The sequence below is a fragment of the Ochotona princeps genome, chromosome 14, assembly GCF_030435755.1.
Source record: "Ochotona princeps isolate mOchPri1 chromosome 14, mOchPri1.hap1, whole genome shotgun sequence".
Classification (NCBI taxonomy): Eukaryota; Metazoa; Chordata; class Mammalia; order Lagomorpha; family Ochotonidae; genus Ochotona; species Ochotona princeps.
In genome coordinates, this window is record NC_080845.1 from 65,020,887 (window position 1) to 65,038,893 (window position 18,007).

The 18,007-nt window shown below is 49.5% G+C and overlaps 1 protein-coding gene across 1 annotated transcript; it reads right to left on the bottom strand.

Annotated features, from left to right (window-relative positions):
• Nucleotides 1–1,627: 1,627 nt before the first annotated feature.
• On the bottom strand, nt 1,628–9,933 carry LOC131481854 (solute carrier family 52, riboflavin transporter, member 3-like). Its single transcript, XM_058672276.1, has 3 exons — nt 9,690–9,933; nt 2,659–2,969; nt 1,628–1,648 (listed from the first exon to the last, which is right to left on the bottom strand). The coding sequence occupies exons 1-3, from the start codon at nt 9,931–9,933 to the stop codon at nt 1,628–1,630; spliced, it is 576 nt and encodes a 191-aa protein (XP_058528259.1).
• Between the last annotated feature and the right edge of the window lie 8,074 nt (nt 9,934–18,007).

Consider the following 18,007-nt stretch of genomic DNA (forward strand, 5'->3'; position numbering starts at 1 on the left):
CCTCACCCACTCTACTTTATGCTTGCACCAGCAGGAATCATCCGCCTAGCCTGGCTTTTCTCTGATCTAGTCCACATGCAGCGCACAGGTGTTGCAGCCTTGCTTAGTCTGGTCTGTCCCCATCCCAGCCCAAGCTCTCCAGTGGGAGTAGCTGTCTGGCAAGGGGACCAGCCCCTTAATCCCCCCGCCGGCTCTCGCCCTCCCTTCCTGGATCTCACGCGTGCTGGTTGGGTGATACAGTCAAATCCAGTACAGGCAACCTCACCTAGCGTTCCATAGTGTGCACTGGTTTTGTGGCGACCAGTCCCAGCCCGGCTCAACCCACACTCTGTTCTGGTGTTCGGATTTACCAGTGTATGACATGAACTGATTCAGCCTGGTCTGCCCCTGACCCATGCCAAATGTATGCCAGTGGGAAACTTTCCATGGCCTTTTCTGGGCTGTTTCCTATCATGCTTCTTGCGCTTACCTGCAGGGACTGTGTCCTGCCAGAGGAGTTGCCCAGGCTCCTCCATCAGAACCTCTCCCAATGCCAGATCTTGCACATACCAGGGGGTCCTTGAGCCAGCCCTATTCAGCTCACCTCATGTCCTAGCAGGAACAGTGGCTTTTCCTGGCTTGCTTTCACCCCATTCTGGTTCTTGTTGTTGGATGTTTCAGCCCAGCCATGGCTTGTCCATACCCACCTACAGCTCACACATGGCTCTGTATGGGGTTGAGACCCAGCCTAGTCAGTCCCACATCCACCCTGGTTCTCCAGGACACCAGATGATATTGGGGTCTGGCCTGGCCTGGTGCATCCAATCCCAGTCCACACTAGTGCCTCAGGAGATTGCAACTGTTTCCTGGATAGAACGCAGCCCCCATTCCAGCACACGTGCCCCTTGGTGGGAACTTCAACCCAGTTAAGGTGTCCCCTTACCTCCCCAACTGGGCCTGTTCCTAGCCTTAGATCATGTGCCTGCCAGTGGTTGCTCTGATTCAGCTTGTCTCAGTCCCTCACTTGTCCTGTCCTCTGCCTTAGACTGTGTGACTTAGTGTCCTTGACTCAAGTAGCTACCAAAGCAGCAATTCAGACAACCAATACCACAGAGCTCCCTGGAACACACCCTACTTCTTCCATTCCTGTCGGGCCCAGCCCCCTCCTTGCCCCAGCATCTTCGCAGTCTACACCACCCATCACCAGCAGTCCAGGCTTGGGGTTGCAGCCCTGGCTGCTTCAGGCCTCTGGGGAGCAAGCCTGCAGATCTCCCATGTGTTTGCCTTCCAGACATCAATAGATGAAGAAATCTGCAGATTCTGGAGCAAACTCTGGCCCCAAGGATTTCAGGAACCCCTAATGCTCAGAAACGGACTGGCCTCGATGCGGGGTTGGTTAGTTTAAGAGGCTCCCCCAGGCCAGGAGCTGTCTGAGAACAGGGCTCCTCTGCAGGGGCTCACTTGTCCTCCTGCGTGGAGACACACCCCCTGGCCCCGACAAATGTGCCAGGCGTGGAAAGACTGCCAGAGTGGGATGCACTGCCCCAGAATTGACTTCCGGCACATAGTGGACTTGCAGCTGGTTATTTTGAGAAACTGCCGACTCAGGAGCAGCTCTGCCAAGCTGCCCTTTTGCAAAGGAGATTCCCTAAAGGAAATGCTCCTGCGCCTGGAGGAAAAAATGGGCAACAGTTTATCACTGGTATGCTTGCATCTGCACAGCAGGGTGCGATGTACTGCCCCCTCCCCCCTTCTGTCTCCTGGAATCCCACCACCCTGCAAAATCCCCAGGCCCTTGTACCTTTTTTCCCCTACAGTTTTATCTTATTATTTTTATTTGAAAAGCAGATTTAGAGAGAGAGAGAGAGACCTTATTACTATTACATCCACTGATTCACTCCCCCAGATAACCACAATGGCGAGAGCTGGGCTGGTCTGAAGCCAGGAGTCCGGAGCTTCTTCCAGATTTCCTACATGGGTGCAGGGGCTCAAGGACTTGGACCATCCTCTGCTGTGATCTTAGGGAGCTGGATTGAAAGTGGAGCATCTGGAACTTGAACCGGTGATGCTCATATGGAATGCCAGCACTGCAGGCAGAGGTTGAGTCTACTACCCTATGTGGCCGACCCCTGTCCCCTTACTCCATTTTTTTTTCTGTAGCACAGGGTGCCAAGCTTCCATCATCTGGCCCTTCTTGGCATCTGACATTCTCGTTGGGCTTACATATTACTCACACAGCTTTACCAGGGTGGGCATTTGGAGCAGCACTTAACATGACCCTTAGGAACCCTGCAACCTGCATCCTGTGTTGGAGTCCCCGAGTTTTGAGTTCAGACTCCACTTCCAAGGTAGCTTCCTGGCAATGTAGACCCTGGCAGGAAGCAGCTGATGGTTTGGCAGCCTGGGTTCCTGTCACCCATGAGGGAGAGACCCAGGCTGAGTTATGGGTCCCTGCTTTCAGCCTGGCCCTGCTCCTGCTACTGCAGGAATGGATGGATGCTCTGTCTCCCTCTACGTCTTTTTGTCTTTCAAATAAAATGAAAAGGAAATAAAACTTTTTCAAATGGTGCTTCTGTGGCTCATGTGCTTTAGGTCACTTTGTGTCCTAGGCCAGCCACAGAGCACTCTGCAGAGGTAGAGGGAAGTGGATGTGTCGTGGCTCTGGGCCATGCTGGGTACCTGTGTGATGCTGCTGTCCTCGGCAGTGACCAGCGTGTCTGTGACATTGACGCAGACAGTGAGCACTGAGCCCTGGGCCAGAGCAATCAGGGAAGGCAGGAGGCTGCTGAGCCCTTCGCCCATGAAGAAGGTGGTGAGATAGTAGGAGGGTAGGAGGCTCATGAAGGGCAGGAAGGTTACAGAGGAGGTGCAGTCCACCAGGGTCAGGAAGAAGGTGAGGATAACAAAGGCGACACTGTACTGGCCGCCCTGCAGCCAGGAGGTCATGTTCCAGAGGAAGGCGATGAGCAGACAGGCCAGGGTGCCCACCCCTGTCAGGAGCCGTGCACTATAGCCACACTGAAGCCATTTTGAATATAGACCTATGGGACAGTGGAAAACCCCCGGTTGGCTAGATGCTTGGGAAAGAAACTAATTATGAAACTAATCACATGCTTAGCTTCAATTGTTCCTAGCAACTGTTTCAGAATGTGATTGATGCTGTACTTACCAACATTTTGTTACTGATTACCTACGCTATTGTCGATATGTTGGTTACTATTGTTGATATGGTGGCTGCTCAAGAACAATCGGTCTTGAGACCATGGCTTGCATCCCAGCTTCTCTTTCCCTGAGCCTTAGTTACTGAAGAATATAAAAACCCTCAGTTGAAATCAATAAACTGACAGCTTGATCAGACCTACTGTCTTGCTGTCCATTCTTCGTGTCTCTTGTCCCTTCATTCTCTCCTAGGTGACTGCGACCCCGTTGACTGTCCTGCTGGACAGGACAAATTGGCGCCCAACGTGGATGTGTGCAGACCACCGACAGAGAGAACGCCGTGCCATCATTCATGGAGAGGCCTCTCGTGGTGTCGAAAAGGAACACAGGTTGAGCAGTTTCACGGTTGACCCGCCGGAAGTCGAGCTCGTGGGAAATATTCATGGCGCAAATCTTACGGAGCCAAGGTAAGATGGGACAAGCATTATCACAACATGACCTATTCTTTCAAGGTCTTATAGATTCATTGAAGACACGAGGAATTAGGGTGAAAAAGAAAGACCTCAAAACCTTTTTGGATTTTGTTGGTCTGATTTGTTCCTGGCATCCCCAGGACGGTTCTATTGATGAGAAAACTTGGTGTAGAGTAGGTGATTGTTTTAAAGATTATTATGAGGTTTTTGGATCTGAGAAAATTCCTGTTACTGCTTTTAATTATTGGACTTTGATTTATGATATTTTAAAGATTAAGTCTCAACATCCAGATTTACAGGATGGGGCAGAAACTATACGCTCTCACAATCATGACGCCTCTCACCCACCTCCACCTTATGCTTCAGAAGCAGCAGCTCCTTCAGCCCCTGCCTCATTACTAGAAGAGGAGCCTGTAGTAGAACCCCATAAGAGTGAGGCTTCAGCTCTCCCCAAGAAGAGTGTAATATGCTGCCCTGTTATTCAGACCCCTGCACGAGGTAGTGGACACCATGCCGTGAACATCAACCTCTACAGTTTAAAGTTCTAAAAAATATTAAGCAAGCAGTGAAAGATTATAGCACTCAGACACCTTTTATCTTTGCTCTTATTGAGTCCTCTTAAGGCATGCATCTCCCACTTCTTTACCCAACCCCTTAGCTGAGAGAGGCAGGGTAAGATAAGCCATTTAAGGTTTATTAAAAAAAAAAAAAAAAGAAAAAGAAAAAGAAAAGAAAAACGTGTTCTGTAACTTGACGTAACAAAAGTAATCTGATAAAGAGTGTTCCAAATCCACTGTTAAATTAACTTAAAACATGAGATGAACCTATGTGTGCTTGTTTTAGAAAATATCTCCAGGTTAAAGTATTTTGAAGAAGAGTTTGGAAATTGCAACAGGTTTGAGAGTTACATGTCTCTGTTCTGACATGTTTGGTGTTTGTGCTTGTTTATTTTGTTAATATTGTTGGTGTTCTATTATTTTTGTCCGGACAAAACTAAATTTTGTTTTAATATTCTTTCTCCAGTTGTGTCTCTGTCTTGAATTGTTAAGTTGTTGTTCTTGTTCTGAATTGGGTGCGTGTGCGACTGACTGACAGACGAGATGGGACGGACCATGACTGACCCCCTTTCTCTCTCCTGATAAATAATTTTAGAGAGGTCTAACAAATTTAACAGGACCTGTCCAGACCAGACTCCCCACCTCCACTGGGAAAAAATTTGTGTGTCATTTTCTTGCTGTTTGGTCTTCAGCTTATAGTGCTGTCCTGGCATTGATTAAGTCTAACATACAGTATTCAACATGTTCAGTTAAATGCTAAAGGTACTTTTGTTTAACTCATTTAGACCTCTAAATTCTTCAGAGTTTTAAACCAAGTCTCATGACTTTGGGGGTTCCAGTAGGATCCCTGGAACTCTCAAAGATTGAGACAAAATTTAAATAATGTGCTTGTCATTTAAAATAATTTGGATTATAATCTCATATAATCTCACAATATTACAAAATTATGCTAAATTTATTGCATCGTATATGCTATTAAAATAGAAGAGCATTTATGTTCATTGGTCAAAATGTTTCCTACTCATGAAATTGATCCAGATTGTAAATTACTTGTGTTCTTACTTACAAGGAAATATGTGAGATTTTGCCTTGCAGGAGAACAACAAATTCTTTAAAGATGTATAGTAAAATTGGTCATAATGTGTATATTTTGTGAATGTTTGCCTTTAAAACAATGTAATTGAAGCCTGATTTCTTGTGAAAAACAACAGTGTTTTAACATCTTCTTTTAAGTAATTTTCATCTTATTGATAACTAAACCTGTTAACTAACTTCAGTAAATTCCAAGGTAGTCTCTCCAGACAACAGCTAAATTGAAGTTTTTTCAGCTCTCTTGACTTCAATAAAATAGAAGTTTAGGGGAAGCTCCAGGCCCATCAGCCATAAAACAAGGAAGGGGCATGCTTGGAGTCTGCCCTTTGAAGAATTTGGGACTTTGACTTTGTCCCTGTTGTGGTGATTCTTATCTGCCTTCATTTTAAAAGGGGAAAATTTCCAAATCAGCTAGAAGAAGACTGAAAAAACTTCTCTTTCCCGGTTTTGAGGAGGATTTGTGCTAAAATGTGTTTCCATGAATTAAGAGAAATGATTGAAAATTGCTTAAAGCCATTGTATTTAAAAGTTGGTATGTTTTTATTAAGAAAATGTCTTAAGAAAAGTTGAGGAATGAATCTTGTAAGCTTTACATATAATTGGCTATGATTTTAAAGATACTATTACAACATTGTGTAAGTCTTTAACATTAATACCTAATACATGCTGATGTTAAAATTGATATCTGTGTTAAAAAAAAGTTTTTGAAGTGTGCATACATAGCAATGCTAGTAAATACCTAAAAATAAAAATATCTTCAATTGTGAAAACTGTTAAAAAATGTAAGCATTGAAAAAAAGAAGAAATTGAAGCATTGAACTTTAAATAACCTCTGTTTAATTAGTAATTTTGTCAATTGTCTATCTAGCTTCAGTAAGCTCTATTCTTGTTCCAACCTTTGAGTTTGTTATAGTTCTTAAACAGTTAAGAGTTGATTTTATGCACTAATTCCCATGTTTAAGGTTATATTTCCCTTTTAGTGACTGATTAAAGAAATATACATTTTGCCTTTCAGTTAGATAATCCCTTGTGTTTTGTATATTGTCTTTGTTAAATTCTCATGATTTAAAAGAACTGTGTTTAAGGGTATTTTCTGGTATGTATTTACTTTAGAATGTTTGGGTGATTATTTACAAGTGATAAAAAAATTTTTTTTTGATGTATTGCTGTTTGAATCAGTCTGACAAAATGAATGGATATTATAGTGAGGAATCTTTGAACAGATACTTTAAGGCCTCTTGGCATATTTAATAGGCTTAACTCTTTTGGTTCTGGGATTTCTAGATAGGCCCCTGACAGTCTCAAACTCAGAAGAATGTGTTTCAAAAGTTGTATCTTTCTGCTAATGAAGTTAATTGTGGGACAAATAATTGATTAAATCTAAAAAAAAAAATGGGGGAAGGGGATTGCAGAAAAGACATTGGGGAACCTTGCCAGTGGGGAGCCAGGCCGGCTAAGTCTAAAAAGTACAAGAGTGTATAAAATTCTACAGGTGGTATCAGAGCTAAACATAGATACTTTGTTTTCTAGGATTCCAGCAAGCCTATTGTATCCATTAAAGCTAAAGTTTAATTGTAAACTATAGTTTTGGTTTATTCAGATTACTAAGAGCAAAATATAACTCTAAACAATTGGTAACTTTAACACACAAGAATTCTCAAGTAGCTATTACAAAAGCTGCTTTGTTTTATGTGTTACCCAATATGCATGTGCATGTTTATGAATGAGAATTGCTAAGCTAAATCCTTTTTAAAAATTATGTATAGATGCATAATTAGGCTCTTAGAGAGTCATGTCTGTTACTGTTTTCTTAGGACCTACAAGATCTGTTCAGCTCAATAGTTCTACACAATTTTAAATGGACTTACTGCTAACGTACAGTTTCAAGATTGGCCATGGGAGCCCAAATCCTCATAAGCTAGATGGAAAATATATGGGTATATGTATGCAAGTGTTTAATGATAACTCAGATGTCAGAGAATGTTAAAATGCTCCAACATGGGAAACAGCTCTTACAGCAGACTCATAGACTGTCATTTTTAAGAAGCACTCAGTGGCCTCAGAATCAACCCAAAAGGTATTCTGATCTGACAGGAGAGCCAGCAACAGAGCAAGCATATCAGGTGTGGAATGCCAGGACACTGAGGTAAAAATGTCCCTCCATGAAGGAACTCAGTGGTCCACGCCCCAGTGCAAAGAAGCAACCACCGAGAATGGTTGTGCTCTTCTCTCAATGGAGGAGAGAACTTCCACTTTGTGTGTTGCCAGGTCTAATGGGGTTGCTGTTGATTCAAGAGGCTTCCACAGCCTAAACATTGCGTGTCTGGAGCCTCAGGTGATCACTGACGTCACACATAAGAGTGCTAATTTGTTAAATCCACTAGAGTCACTGTGTACACTGACTTCCCATATAGGACCATATATTTAGAGTTATAGTAAAATTAATAGTACACCTTGCTGTATTTTAGTATAAAGATTTATCATCTCAGTTTTGGTTATGTCTGAATATTGAATTCTTTTGCTCTAAGAAGTCAGTTTGCATTTACCTGTCCTGTGATGGGCTTATATCCTGATGCTGTATGCTAATCCTTACATTGTTACTGTGCCTTCTGATTGATCTAGGTTAGCAATTTTATGCAGCTCAAAAGAAGTTTCATGTGTTCCATTGAGTTCATTGAATATGTTCCAAAATTTGAGACTTAAAGGAGTTAATTTAGACAGATGTAAATCTAGTCCACAGTCTTAAATTAAAGTTTACTCTGACAAAGATTGAAACCTAACAATTCTTTTACATCTAAGTTCTGAAGCTCAAGTATTCAAACTACTAACCGAACTCACAACCTGCTAGGCTGGGAAAGTTAACTATGTTATGTCTTGTTATTTAGACTTCAAGAAAGAGAAACCTTTCAAGTGCCAGAATGTACATCGAACACCTAATGACTTCTGCCTTGTATCAGGAACCACTTGATGGATCCCCTACAGCTGCTGTTACCCAACGGTGCCCCCCTCTCAGCAGGAAGTAGTTAAGAACAGATGACGGCATCCCTTTTCCCTAAAAGCAGCTGGGTCCATTTCTCTGTTTGGAAATGTAGGAGCTAGATGGGATAATGGGCAGTTAGGGTCTCCGGTTCCTGGTAAAACTGTCTTGTGTACATGTAACAATGTTAGTGTTATGAGATTCTTGAATGTTAGTATTTTCAACAATACTTGTATATTGTTAAGTATGTCTTTTTGAATTTCACCAGTCAGCTACTCCCCAATATACCATCATATATGTGTCACCCCAGTAAAAGTCCACAATGTTTTGGCCAGAGTGATAGAAATCAATCAATACCTCTGGGGACAATGATCAAGCGCCTTCCTAAATTTCACCAGTTAGCCACCAGTATAATTAAAGTAAATGAGAACCGAGTTCCACCCATGTCAGGAGAAGTTATTCTAAATGGCATTAAACTGGCAGCCTGCATGTTCAAGGAATGGAGCAGGGTGATGGCCTTAGAAACCTCGATGGTTGCTGTGCTAGTAGTTGCCATGCTCTTCCTGTACTGCATGCGCAAACAGCAGGCCTGGGAGCAAGTTGTCATTGGACAAGCCATGATGGCACTGGTTGTGGAAAATCCTAGCGCTCAAGTTTGGCTGAGCATGATGTGTTAATAGGTGATCAGAGACGGATAAGATCTGACGGGACTCTCCAAGTGATAACCCCCCACATCATGCCATGTGGCTCCAGTCTTCAAAGAGGCTTGTCTAATGGGGCACAGCCTTTGCCGGATAAGTGTTTAGCCAATGACGGGCACCTTTCTGATACCCCGCCAACCTAAGACAGGGAGCCCTGGATGACTGGCAGGGCTGCCCAGAGACAGGTAAGAGCTGAGGGTCCCTCAGAATGAACCTAAGACAGGCAGCGCTTATCTTGCTTCACAAACCTTTCCTTTTCGCTGCTTTCATTGATATATAGAAAAAAGGGGGAGATGTCAGGAGCCGTGCACTATAGCCACACTGAAGCCATTTTGAATATAGACCTATGGGACAGTGGAAACCCCCGGTTGGCTAGATGCTTGGGAAAGAAACTAATTATGAAACTAATCACACGCTTAGCTTCAATTGTTCCTAGCAACTGTTTCAGAATGTGATTGATGCTGTACTTACCAACATTTTGTTACTGATTACCTACGCTATTGTCGATATGTTGGTTACTATTGTTGATATGGTGGCTGCTCAAGAACAATCGGTCTTGAGACCATGGCTTGCGTCCCAGCTTCTCTTTCCCTGAGCCTTAGTTACTGAAGAATATAAAAACCCTCAGTTGAAATCAATAAACTGACAGCTTGATCAGACCTACTGTCTTGCTGTCCATTCTTCGTGTCTCTTGTCCCTTCATTCTCTCCTAGGTGACTGTGACCCCGTTGACTGTCCTGCTGGACAGGACACACCCCCAGCACGGTGAAGATCACAGGAACCTCCGAGAGGCAGCGAGGCAGGAAGCAATGCAGTAGGCTGACCAGCAGTGGCCCGATGTTGGCCAGCTGGATGACCACAGTGAGGTAGGAGGGCAGGTTCCAGCTTTCAGGCAGCTCTGTCACCAGCAGGGGCAGCTCCATCCACAGACCGTTGATGGCTACCCAGGAGCCCATGCCGAAGATGCAAACCAGCAGGTGTGTGAGCATGGTCATGGTGGTGTCCTCTTGGGGGCCAGCGGCTTCGGCCAGCCTGGCTCAGCCTGAAGGGGGACTGACAGAGAGGGATCCCCATGAGTGACCCCAAGCCCACTGCTTAGCAGGAGACTACTTGGGGGCCCTAGGTTTTCTCTTATCACCCCCCTGCCTTACTTCCTGTGAATAAATTTACTAGCAGGAAGGGGGCTCCTGGGCAGCTCCAGCTGGACAATCAGTTACACATCGACAAGCCCTATTGACTCTCCTGCAGAATCCCCTATGGGCACTGGACGCCAGGCACCACAAGCCCAAACACCCACCCCATGGGATCCAAGCTCCTTGGGTACCTGCCTGGGTTCCACCAAAGCTGTGTGGCTTGAAGGGAATGACTTGGTCTCCTGCCTGGCATCACCCAACCTCCTAAACGCCCCTGCTTCTGGGCCTTGGGACACAGTGAGAAGCAGCCAGTAGGGACAAAGTGGAGAGGCAGGCTGGGCAAATGCCTGGCTGTTTCAGAGCAAAGCAAAGAAGGAGCTAGGGGAGGGGTGAAGCTGAAGTGGTGGGAGGCCACTTGGGATAGAGGCCTAGTACTCCATGTTCTCTCAGGGACGCGGGCTCCTGCTCTGTCGTGCTGCCGCTGTGCACTGGCCAGTGCTCTCTGCTCTTGGCCGTGGGCAGGAAGCAGACTTTGAGTGGACAGCAAGGTAGGACATGTCTGAGGAAGCAGACACTTGGGGAGGAGGCAGTGGTGAGTGCGAAGGGCCTGGAGTGAGGAGTGGGGAGGGATCCAGCAGGAGCCAGGAGCCAGCTGCCGGTAAAGCAGCCCCTGGGGGCACAGCTCAGTGTCCACCTGGCAGCCACAGGCGCTGCCTCAAGGAGATGACAGATGGATAATCGGGAAGACAAGGGGCCCATAAAGCACTGAAAGGGACCAGACCAGGTCACATCACAAAGCAGCTACCTCAGCATTCTTTTCTGATCAGGTCAACAATAAAGTTCTCTATGCTCACACTGCTTGGTGGCTTGCGAGCTAGTGAGCTGAGCGTCTGTGAACGGATCTGCAGCTGTGACCATATCCAAAAGGGCAGGGCACACACAATCCTGGTGTCAGGATTGACTGACAAGTGTCCCCTCTGAAACCCCGTGCTCAGCTGCCCCTGCGGCTCTCCCTGTTTCGCCATAAAACCGACCTTGGTGTCTGCTTACTCCCCACAACCCACCTGCCCTGTCTATGTTGTCATTTCTAGCTGCCTGCCTCAAGACAAGAACGGACTGGAAATTCCTGTCCCACCCCATTCTGGGAGGCAGGACCTCATCTGTCAAGTCCCAGGGCAAGATATGAGATCCAGCTATTCAAAGAGCAGCCAGGAAGCCAACTTGGCTGTGGCAGGAGTGGGATAAGGCAGCCAGCCTGGGGCCTTTGGGGGAGCGCTCCACATGGCCCCTGGACACCTGCTCTCATTTAATTTTTAAACATGTGGCCCTCTGAGAGGAAGGTCCAGGGAGGAGTCAGGGAGGAAGAAGGGTTGTCCCTTGTATGGGAACTGCTGCAACACCCTTGGGGAAGCACCAGGATAACAGCAGCAATAATGGCCATCCTCTCCTGGCGTGTGCGCGTACACATACACACACACACACATACCATGATGACTACATGGCATCATGATTGCATTCATTTTACAGGTAAGGCAACTGAGATGGCACAGCCAGTCTGTGGACTATGCCTCAGGGTGATGGTCTGATGAGGCTCAGGTCTGCCCTGAGCATCTCCCCCAGGCCACTCTAGCTCTCGGGAAAGTCTCCAAGCCCAGTCTTGACCCTTATGGTCTTTTGGGGGAGTGGCCTGGCGGTGGGAAGCTCTCTCCCTCCCTGTCACTCTGTCTTCCAAATACATAAATAAATTCATAAATAAATGCTACAAAAGGCTCCAAGGCAGCCCACAGGGCCTTCTGTAATGAAGGCTTTGTGTGAGCTAGTGGAGCTACCCTGTATTGTGTGGGGCTGGGGTATCCTGCATTCTTGCCTCACAACTGGAGGCTAAAACTGAAGGTTCTAGCCACTCAAAAAGAGTGCAGGGCTCTGTCCACCCTAGAGTGAGGACTGGGCCATGCCCTTCCCTCCCTGTCTGACCTTGGCCATTGGCGCTCTAGCAGCTTCCACTCCCAACATTGCCGACTTCACATCTTCCTGGCGTTATCAGTGGCAGCTTGGTTCCAGGAGCTTATCTGCTGAGCGCTGAGTTCTCCCGAGGGAGGGTGAATCCCATGTGCTCTCCCTGCCATCCCTGTGCCCAGGTGGCCATCTGCTTTGTGAAGGGATGGACCACCTGACCCCCTCCCCCCCAACTCCCATCCAGGGCTGGCTCTGAAGAAACAAGCTGGCAGCTGGCAGGCACCAAGCCCCTGGGCCAGCCTGCAGGGAGCCTGCTCAGTCACGCAGCACAGTGCCAGCTGCAGCCCGGGCATGGGACACATGCTGCTTTGTGTGTCACTGTGCTCGGGGTCCCAGCCTCCCGGAGAAGCACCCCTACCCACCCCCCATGGGTCCTGTGGGTTGAAGACTGGAAGGAAAGATGGAGGGACAGAGATAGGGACAAAGCAGCAGGTGGGGCAAGGGAAGGCCCGGCCCACCACCGACATCCCTGCATAGCCAACAGTCACCCCAGCTCTCCCTGTGCTGGCCTCTTCCTAATGAGACGCAGGTGGCAGGGACGGGTGGCTCCTTGCTTATCCCAATCTCAGACAGACCTGTGCTCCTGGGCTGTGTGACTTAGCAGGCCGCTCACCCTCTCTGAGCCTGGAGTGAAAGGTTGGGATGGCCCGGGCTAGCTCAGCTCCCCTCAGCAGGGAGGAAAGGAGGAGATAACGGGAGCTCCACTGGTCCACTGGCCGGGATGGGGTGTCTCTCCTCGCCACCCTCCCTAAGCTGACCTTGTTGGTGCAGCCTTCCCCAGGCCATCCCCTTCCCAGCTCTTGCCCCAGTGTGGCAGGGGTGGCCGCAGCGTGGAGGTACAACCGGGCAATGTTTAGTGCGAGCCCAGTGAGCTGGCTCAGCCTGCCTGATTCAACTCCAGCCCAACTTGCCGACTAGGTGCACAGGCAGCCCTGATCACCAGGCTGTATGTCTGCCGCTGAGCCGGCAACCTGCAACTTGGGTAAAGTCCATGCTGGTTCGTTCTCCAAGGCAGGTGCTCAGCGTCACTGACCTATGCCCCCAGGTGGCAGCAACTGTGCCCTCCCAGCCCCGGCTGGCAGCTGCCCGGCTCTGCCCACTTACCTGCTGGTCCCTTTCCCCAAGAGCTCTGCATGGGAGGGGTTGAGGCAGCTGGGTTAGTAGCAACCTGTCCCCGCCCCATGGCCTGGAGCAGCAGGCGGAGCCTACTTGTAGAGTGTGTCCCAGCCCTCAGTGAGGACTCACTGACCTGTACGCTAACCCACCCCTCCCCCGGGGAGGCAGAAACCCGAGTCTTTGTCGTGGTTGTGGTGGCTCATTTCATCCGATGGCTTGCAAAGTTGCCTTTCAGGGACAAGCGCCAACACCAGCCCCTGGATGGAATGGCAGGAGCACGGGGGTGGGGGAGGGGGGAGGTCCTGAAAAACCACCCAGTGAAAAAGGGAATTTCATTCTATTTGAAAAGGATACAGAGAAAGAGAGACAGGTAGAGATCTTCCTTTTGCTGGCTTATTCTCCGAACATCCCCAACAGCCAGAGGCTGGGCCAGGGTGAAGCCAGGAACCCACAACTCAACACAGGCCTTCTGGAGGGTGGCAGCGACTTGCGTGCCTCCCAGGGTGTGCACCTGCAGGAAGCTGGATCTGGAGCGAAGCCAGAATGCTGACCAGGTGCTCTCACACGGGATGCAGGGGTCGCACACGGTGTCTTAACAGTGACGCCAAGCACCCTCCTTCTTCACTTAGTTTTGGCACTCCGGTCTCCACCCCCATGAAGGTGGGACACACAATGGTGGTTGGCACATGAGGCTGACTGGACGCTCTGTGAACCCATACCTGCCCTTGTTTGCAATGATAAGAATGTCCCCTCCAGCTCAGTAATTCCCACCTGAAGCAAGCTGCCTGTTCCCTGGCTCAGGTTTTAGATGCGATTTCTTCACTGCAAACGCATCACTGCCCAATCACTCTGGGGTGTCTTCACTGAACCAGGAAGTGGGGTAATGGCTTGTGGTGGGTGAATACTGGATAGAGACCCTGCAGTAGAAATAGTTCAAGCAGTGGCATTTTAGCTAGTCACTGCCTGGGGGGGGAGGGGTGGTGGAGGTGGGCAGCACCAGCAGCCAGTGTGTGCTGAGCAGCTCCACGCTGGGCATGGTCTTAGGGCTCGTATGAAGGAATGCATTGCTCTGCATATCAGCCTTCTGGGGTGATGGAGGGTCACAGGTCAAGGGTCTTACAAGCTGATCTGATGCTCACAGAGCGACTCTGACAGACACTAACAAACACCTGATTATCTCTTAGCAGTTCTAGGAGGCAGGGGCCCCATCTGTGAGATAGGGGAATAAAAGAGCTCGCTCAAGGCGCTGGAGCCAGGACTGGGATTCAAATCCTGGCTCCCACACTGGCCGCATGGTATCAGAGCTCCCAGGTGTTGGCAGCCAGGACGGGCTCGGCAAGCGTGTGATGACGTGGGTGACGGACTCTGTGCTGCTTTCAGTGTCATTCTGGCAGATGTGTGGACTCCAGGGGGGGCCACTGCCAGGCTGGTGCCTAGGATGACTGATGGGACACATTGGGAGTGGAGGCCCAGGCAGGAGCTCAGGAAGTGCTGGATTTATTTACTTAAAAGGTTGATTTACAGAGAGGAAGAGAGAGATGTTCCATGTGCTGGTTCATGTCCCAAATGTCCACAATGGCCAGACCAAAGCCAGGAGCCAGGAGCTTCCTCCGGGTCTCCACATAGGTACCAGGGCCCAGACATTTGGGCTATTTTCCCCGGGGCATCTGATTCCCTCCGAGATTTCTACATTGATCTGTGAACTGCCTATGGAGAGTCACCTCAGGACACTGGGGAATTTTCAAGGCTACACGTGGTGCAGGCAACTCTGCCCAGCAATGCAAATCCAAACCAGTTGGCTCATGGGAGAAAACCTCACCCTAACTGAGGAGACACTGCAGCCACAGCATGCCTCTGAGCCTGCAGCCCCTGCAGCAGCTACCATATGGCTCTCCCAACTCTGTGCCCCCTGTAGCAGCAACTGGCCCCTATCTAGCCATCCTACCTGCCATGCGTTGTAGTAGGTTCAAAAACACAACCACTCTCCCATTCCTTATAATATCCAGAGGTTATTAAAATAACTTCTTTTAGAGGGTTTTGTTCTTGGGGCTAGCACTGTGAGATGGTGGGGTCAAGTGCCACCTGCAATGTCAGAATCACATTTCCACACTTGCTTACTCTACTCACTGTAGGGTTGAAGTACTGAGTTGAGTCTACACACACAAAGGATTGTGGGCCCAGTGCAGCAGCCCAGTGGCTAAAGTCCTCACCTTGCATGCGTCTGCATCCCATATTGGTGCTGGTTCATGTCCTGGCTGTTCCACTTCCATCCAGCTCCCTGCTGGTGGCCTGGGAAAGAGGATGGCCCAAAACCATGGGACCCTGCACTGCTTGCACTTCACATGGGAGACCTGAGAGAAGCTCCTGACTTTGAATCAGCTCAGCTCTGGCTGTTGTGGACACTTGGGAAGTGAGCCAGCAGATGGAAGATCTTTTTCTCTCTCTCCTTTTCTCTGTAAATCTGATTTTGCAATATATATAAAAGGATGGCCCAGTGTGATAGACCAGTGGCTGAAACCTCATCTTGTATCCACCAGGATCCCACATGGGTATGTTTGTGTATCCTGGCTATTCCACTTCCCTTCCAGCTCCCTGCCTGCAGCCTGGGAAAACAGTGGAGGATGACCCAAGCCTTGGGACCCCACCCCATGCCCATGTGGGGGACCCGGAAGAAGCTCCTGGCTTTGGATTGGCTCAGCTCCAGCCATTGCAGCCACCTGGGGAATGAACCAATGGACAGAAGATCTTTCTGTCTCCTTCTCTCCGTATATCTGCCTTTCCAATAAAAAAATTAATAATAAATCTTAAGAAAAAAAGGAGAGGTGCTTGTGGCCTGGGAAAGCAGTCGAGGATGGTCCAGAGCACTGGGATCCTGCACCCGCGTGGGAGACCCGGAAGAGGTTCCTGATTCCTGGCTTCGGATTGGCATAGCACTGGCCATTGCGGCTCACTTGGGGAATGAATCATCGGACGGAAGATCTTCCCCTCTGTCTCTCCTCCTCTCCGTATATCTGACTTTGTAATAAAAAAAATAATAATAAAAAAATCTTTAAAGAAAAAAAGGAGAGGAAGATGGCTAGTAGAGTCTTTCTTAGCTGTGTTCCTGGGTGAGGTCTACTGGTGGGAGGAGAGGCAATGGGCCAGTGGAGACACACCTTTTGAGGGTTGTTTGGGGTTGATGTAGAGTAGACTGGACTGGTGAGTAGGGCCAGGGTGAGGCTTTTGTGAATGAGAAAGCTATTTACAGGCCACAGCGAATGTTGCAATAAGCCAACTCTGGAAATTGGGAGTATTTTCGGTAAAGCCCTGCATCTTTACCTGGGAGGGGTGGGGAAACCGCCTTAGGGGTGTTGTTGGTGTTGCCCCCCCAGTCGGCCCTACACTCACTGTCATCTGGCACATCAAGACCTTTGCTCATTGGATTCGTTTATTCACCTGAAATCATTTGTAAGACTGGGACCATGATATAGGAAAAAAAGACATTATTGGGTGTGCGGGAGGATGGGATCCTAGGAGGGGAGGGCTGGCTGGCTGCCACCTTACCCAGTGGGCCTGCCTGGGTGCACGGGTGCAAGCTAAGGCTGCAGGACCAGTACTGCATGCCCCTTCCCACGCCCCACATCCAGCCCTGTCCTGGGGTGCATGAGGCCTTCTTCTTATCCCAGCTTCTTTTCAAAGGGGTGTGTGTGGTGGGGATGTCTGGTCAAGCCAGGTCTAATCTGGCCACTGGTGGACCTCCAGGACACCCCTGGGGCGGCAGAAGGAATGCGGGGCACCACACAGCACACCGCAGCCTCGCCCCAAACACCCACCCCCATCAGCCGGCAGAATGAAGATTTTCCTTCCGTGGTTTCACTTTGGCCCTGGGGACGGCGATGAGCGCGGAGACGGGCAGGGGAGAGTGTGCAGGTCCCTCCCAGGCCCCTTCTTCCCCTCAAGGCAGGAGCCCGGAGCTCCACGACGCGGGCCAAACCCCAAGCCTGGAGGCCTTCCGCTCTTCTGCGCGGAGCTCCCCGAGAACCAACGACTGCCAGCGAACCTGAGGGACGCCCGGGGGAGCAGCAGCGGCTACAGCGGCCCGAGCCTCCAGCCTCCAGCCCGGTCCCTCGGAGCGCCCCCTGGCCGACGTGCGCTCATCTGCGCCTGCGTGCCCCGGAGCCCCGCCCAGGACAGCAGCCCCGCGGGGCGGGACTTCCTGCTCTCCGGGGAAGCGGGCGGAAGAGGCCGCTGGCTGCTGGACGCTGGGCGGTGCGGGAGTATCAGGGTTCCTGCTGCTGTGGGACCTTGTCCTCCTCTCACACCAGGGCCTGAGTGTGGGAAGGGCGGGAGAGAGTGGCTTCTGAGGAGTCCGAGGGGTCCGAGGGACAGTCCAGGGTCCGTTTACGTCTCCTAGGGGCGTGCGGTGTGGCAGGATCCCCACAGACAGCGGGAGTCCGTGGTTGTCAGAAACAGTGTCCCCAGTTCTAAATTCCTTACGGGTGTGTGTGTGTGACCACCAGGTGTGCTCAACTGCAAGGACATGGAAGAATCTGGAAGCCCGATGTCTGGTGGACAGCAGGGGTTACCTTTGGACCCGTGCGTGTGCACATGCGTGTGTATGCACGTGTCTGTGCATGTATATGCCTGTGTGTGCATGTGTGTATGCAGGCATGCATGGTGTATATGTGTGTGTGCGTGTGTGTGTAGGGAGATGGGGCACGGGAACCTCTTGCAGCTGTGGAAAACAGCAGTGGGAAGCCCGAGACACGGAGCTATCAGTGCGTGGGGACTGGGTTCCCACACGGTCTCCCGGTATGTTTAGTGT

Coding starts and splice junctions, on each gene's coding strand:
- LOC131481854 (XM_058672276.1), bottom strand. CDS start 9,933: ATGACCATGCTCACACACCTGCTGGTTTGCATCTTCGGCATGGGCTCC. Junction 2,970..9,689: donor CTTCACCGTGCTGGGGGTGT/GTCCTGTCCAGC, acceptor GGCTCCTGACAG/GGGTGGGCACCCTGGCCTGT. Junction 1,649..2,658: donor AGGACAGCAGCATCACACAG/GTACCCAGCATG, acceptor TTTTTCCTCCAG/GCGCAGGAGCATTTCCTTTA.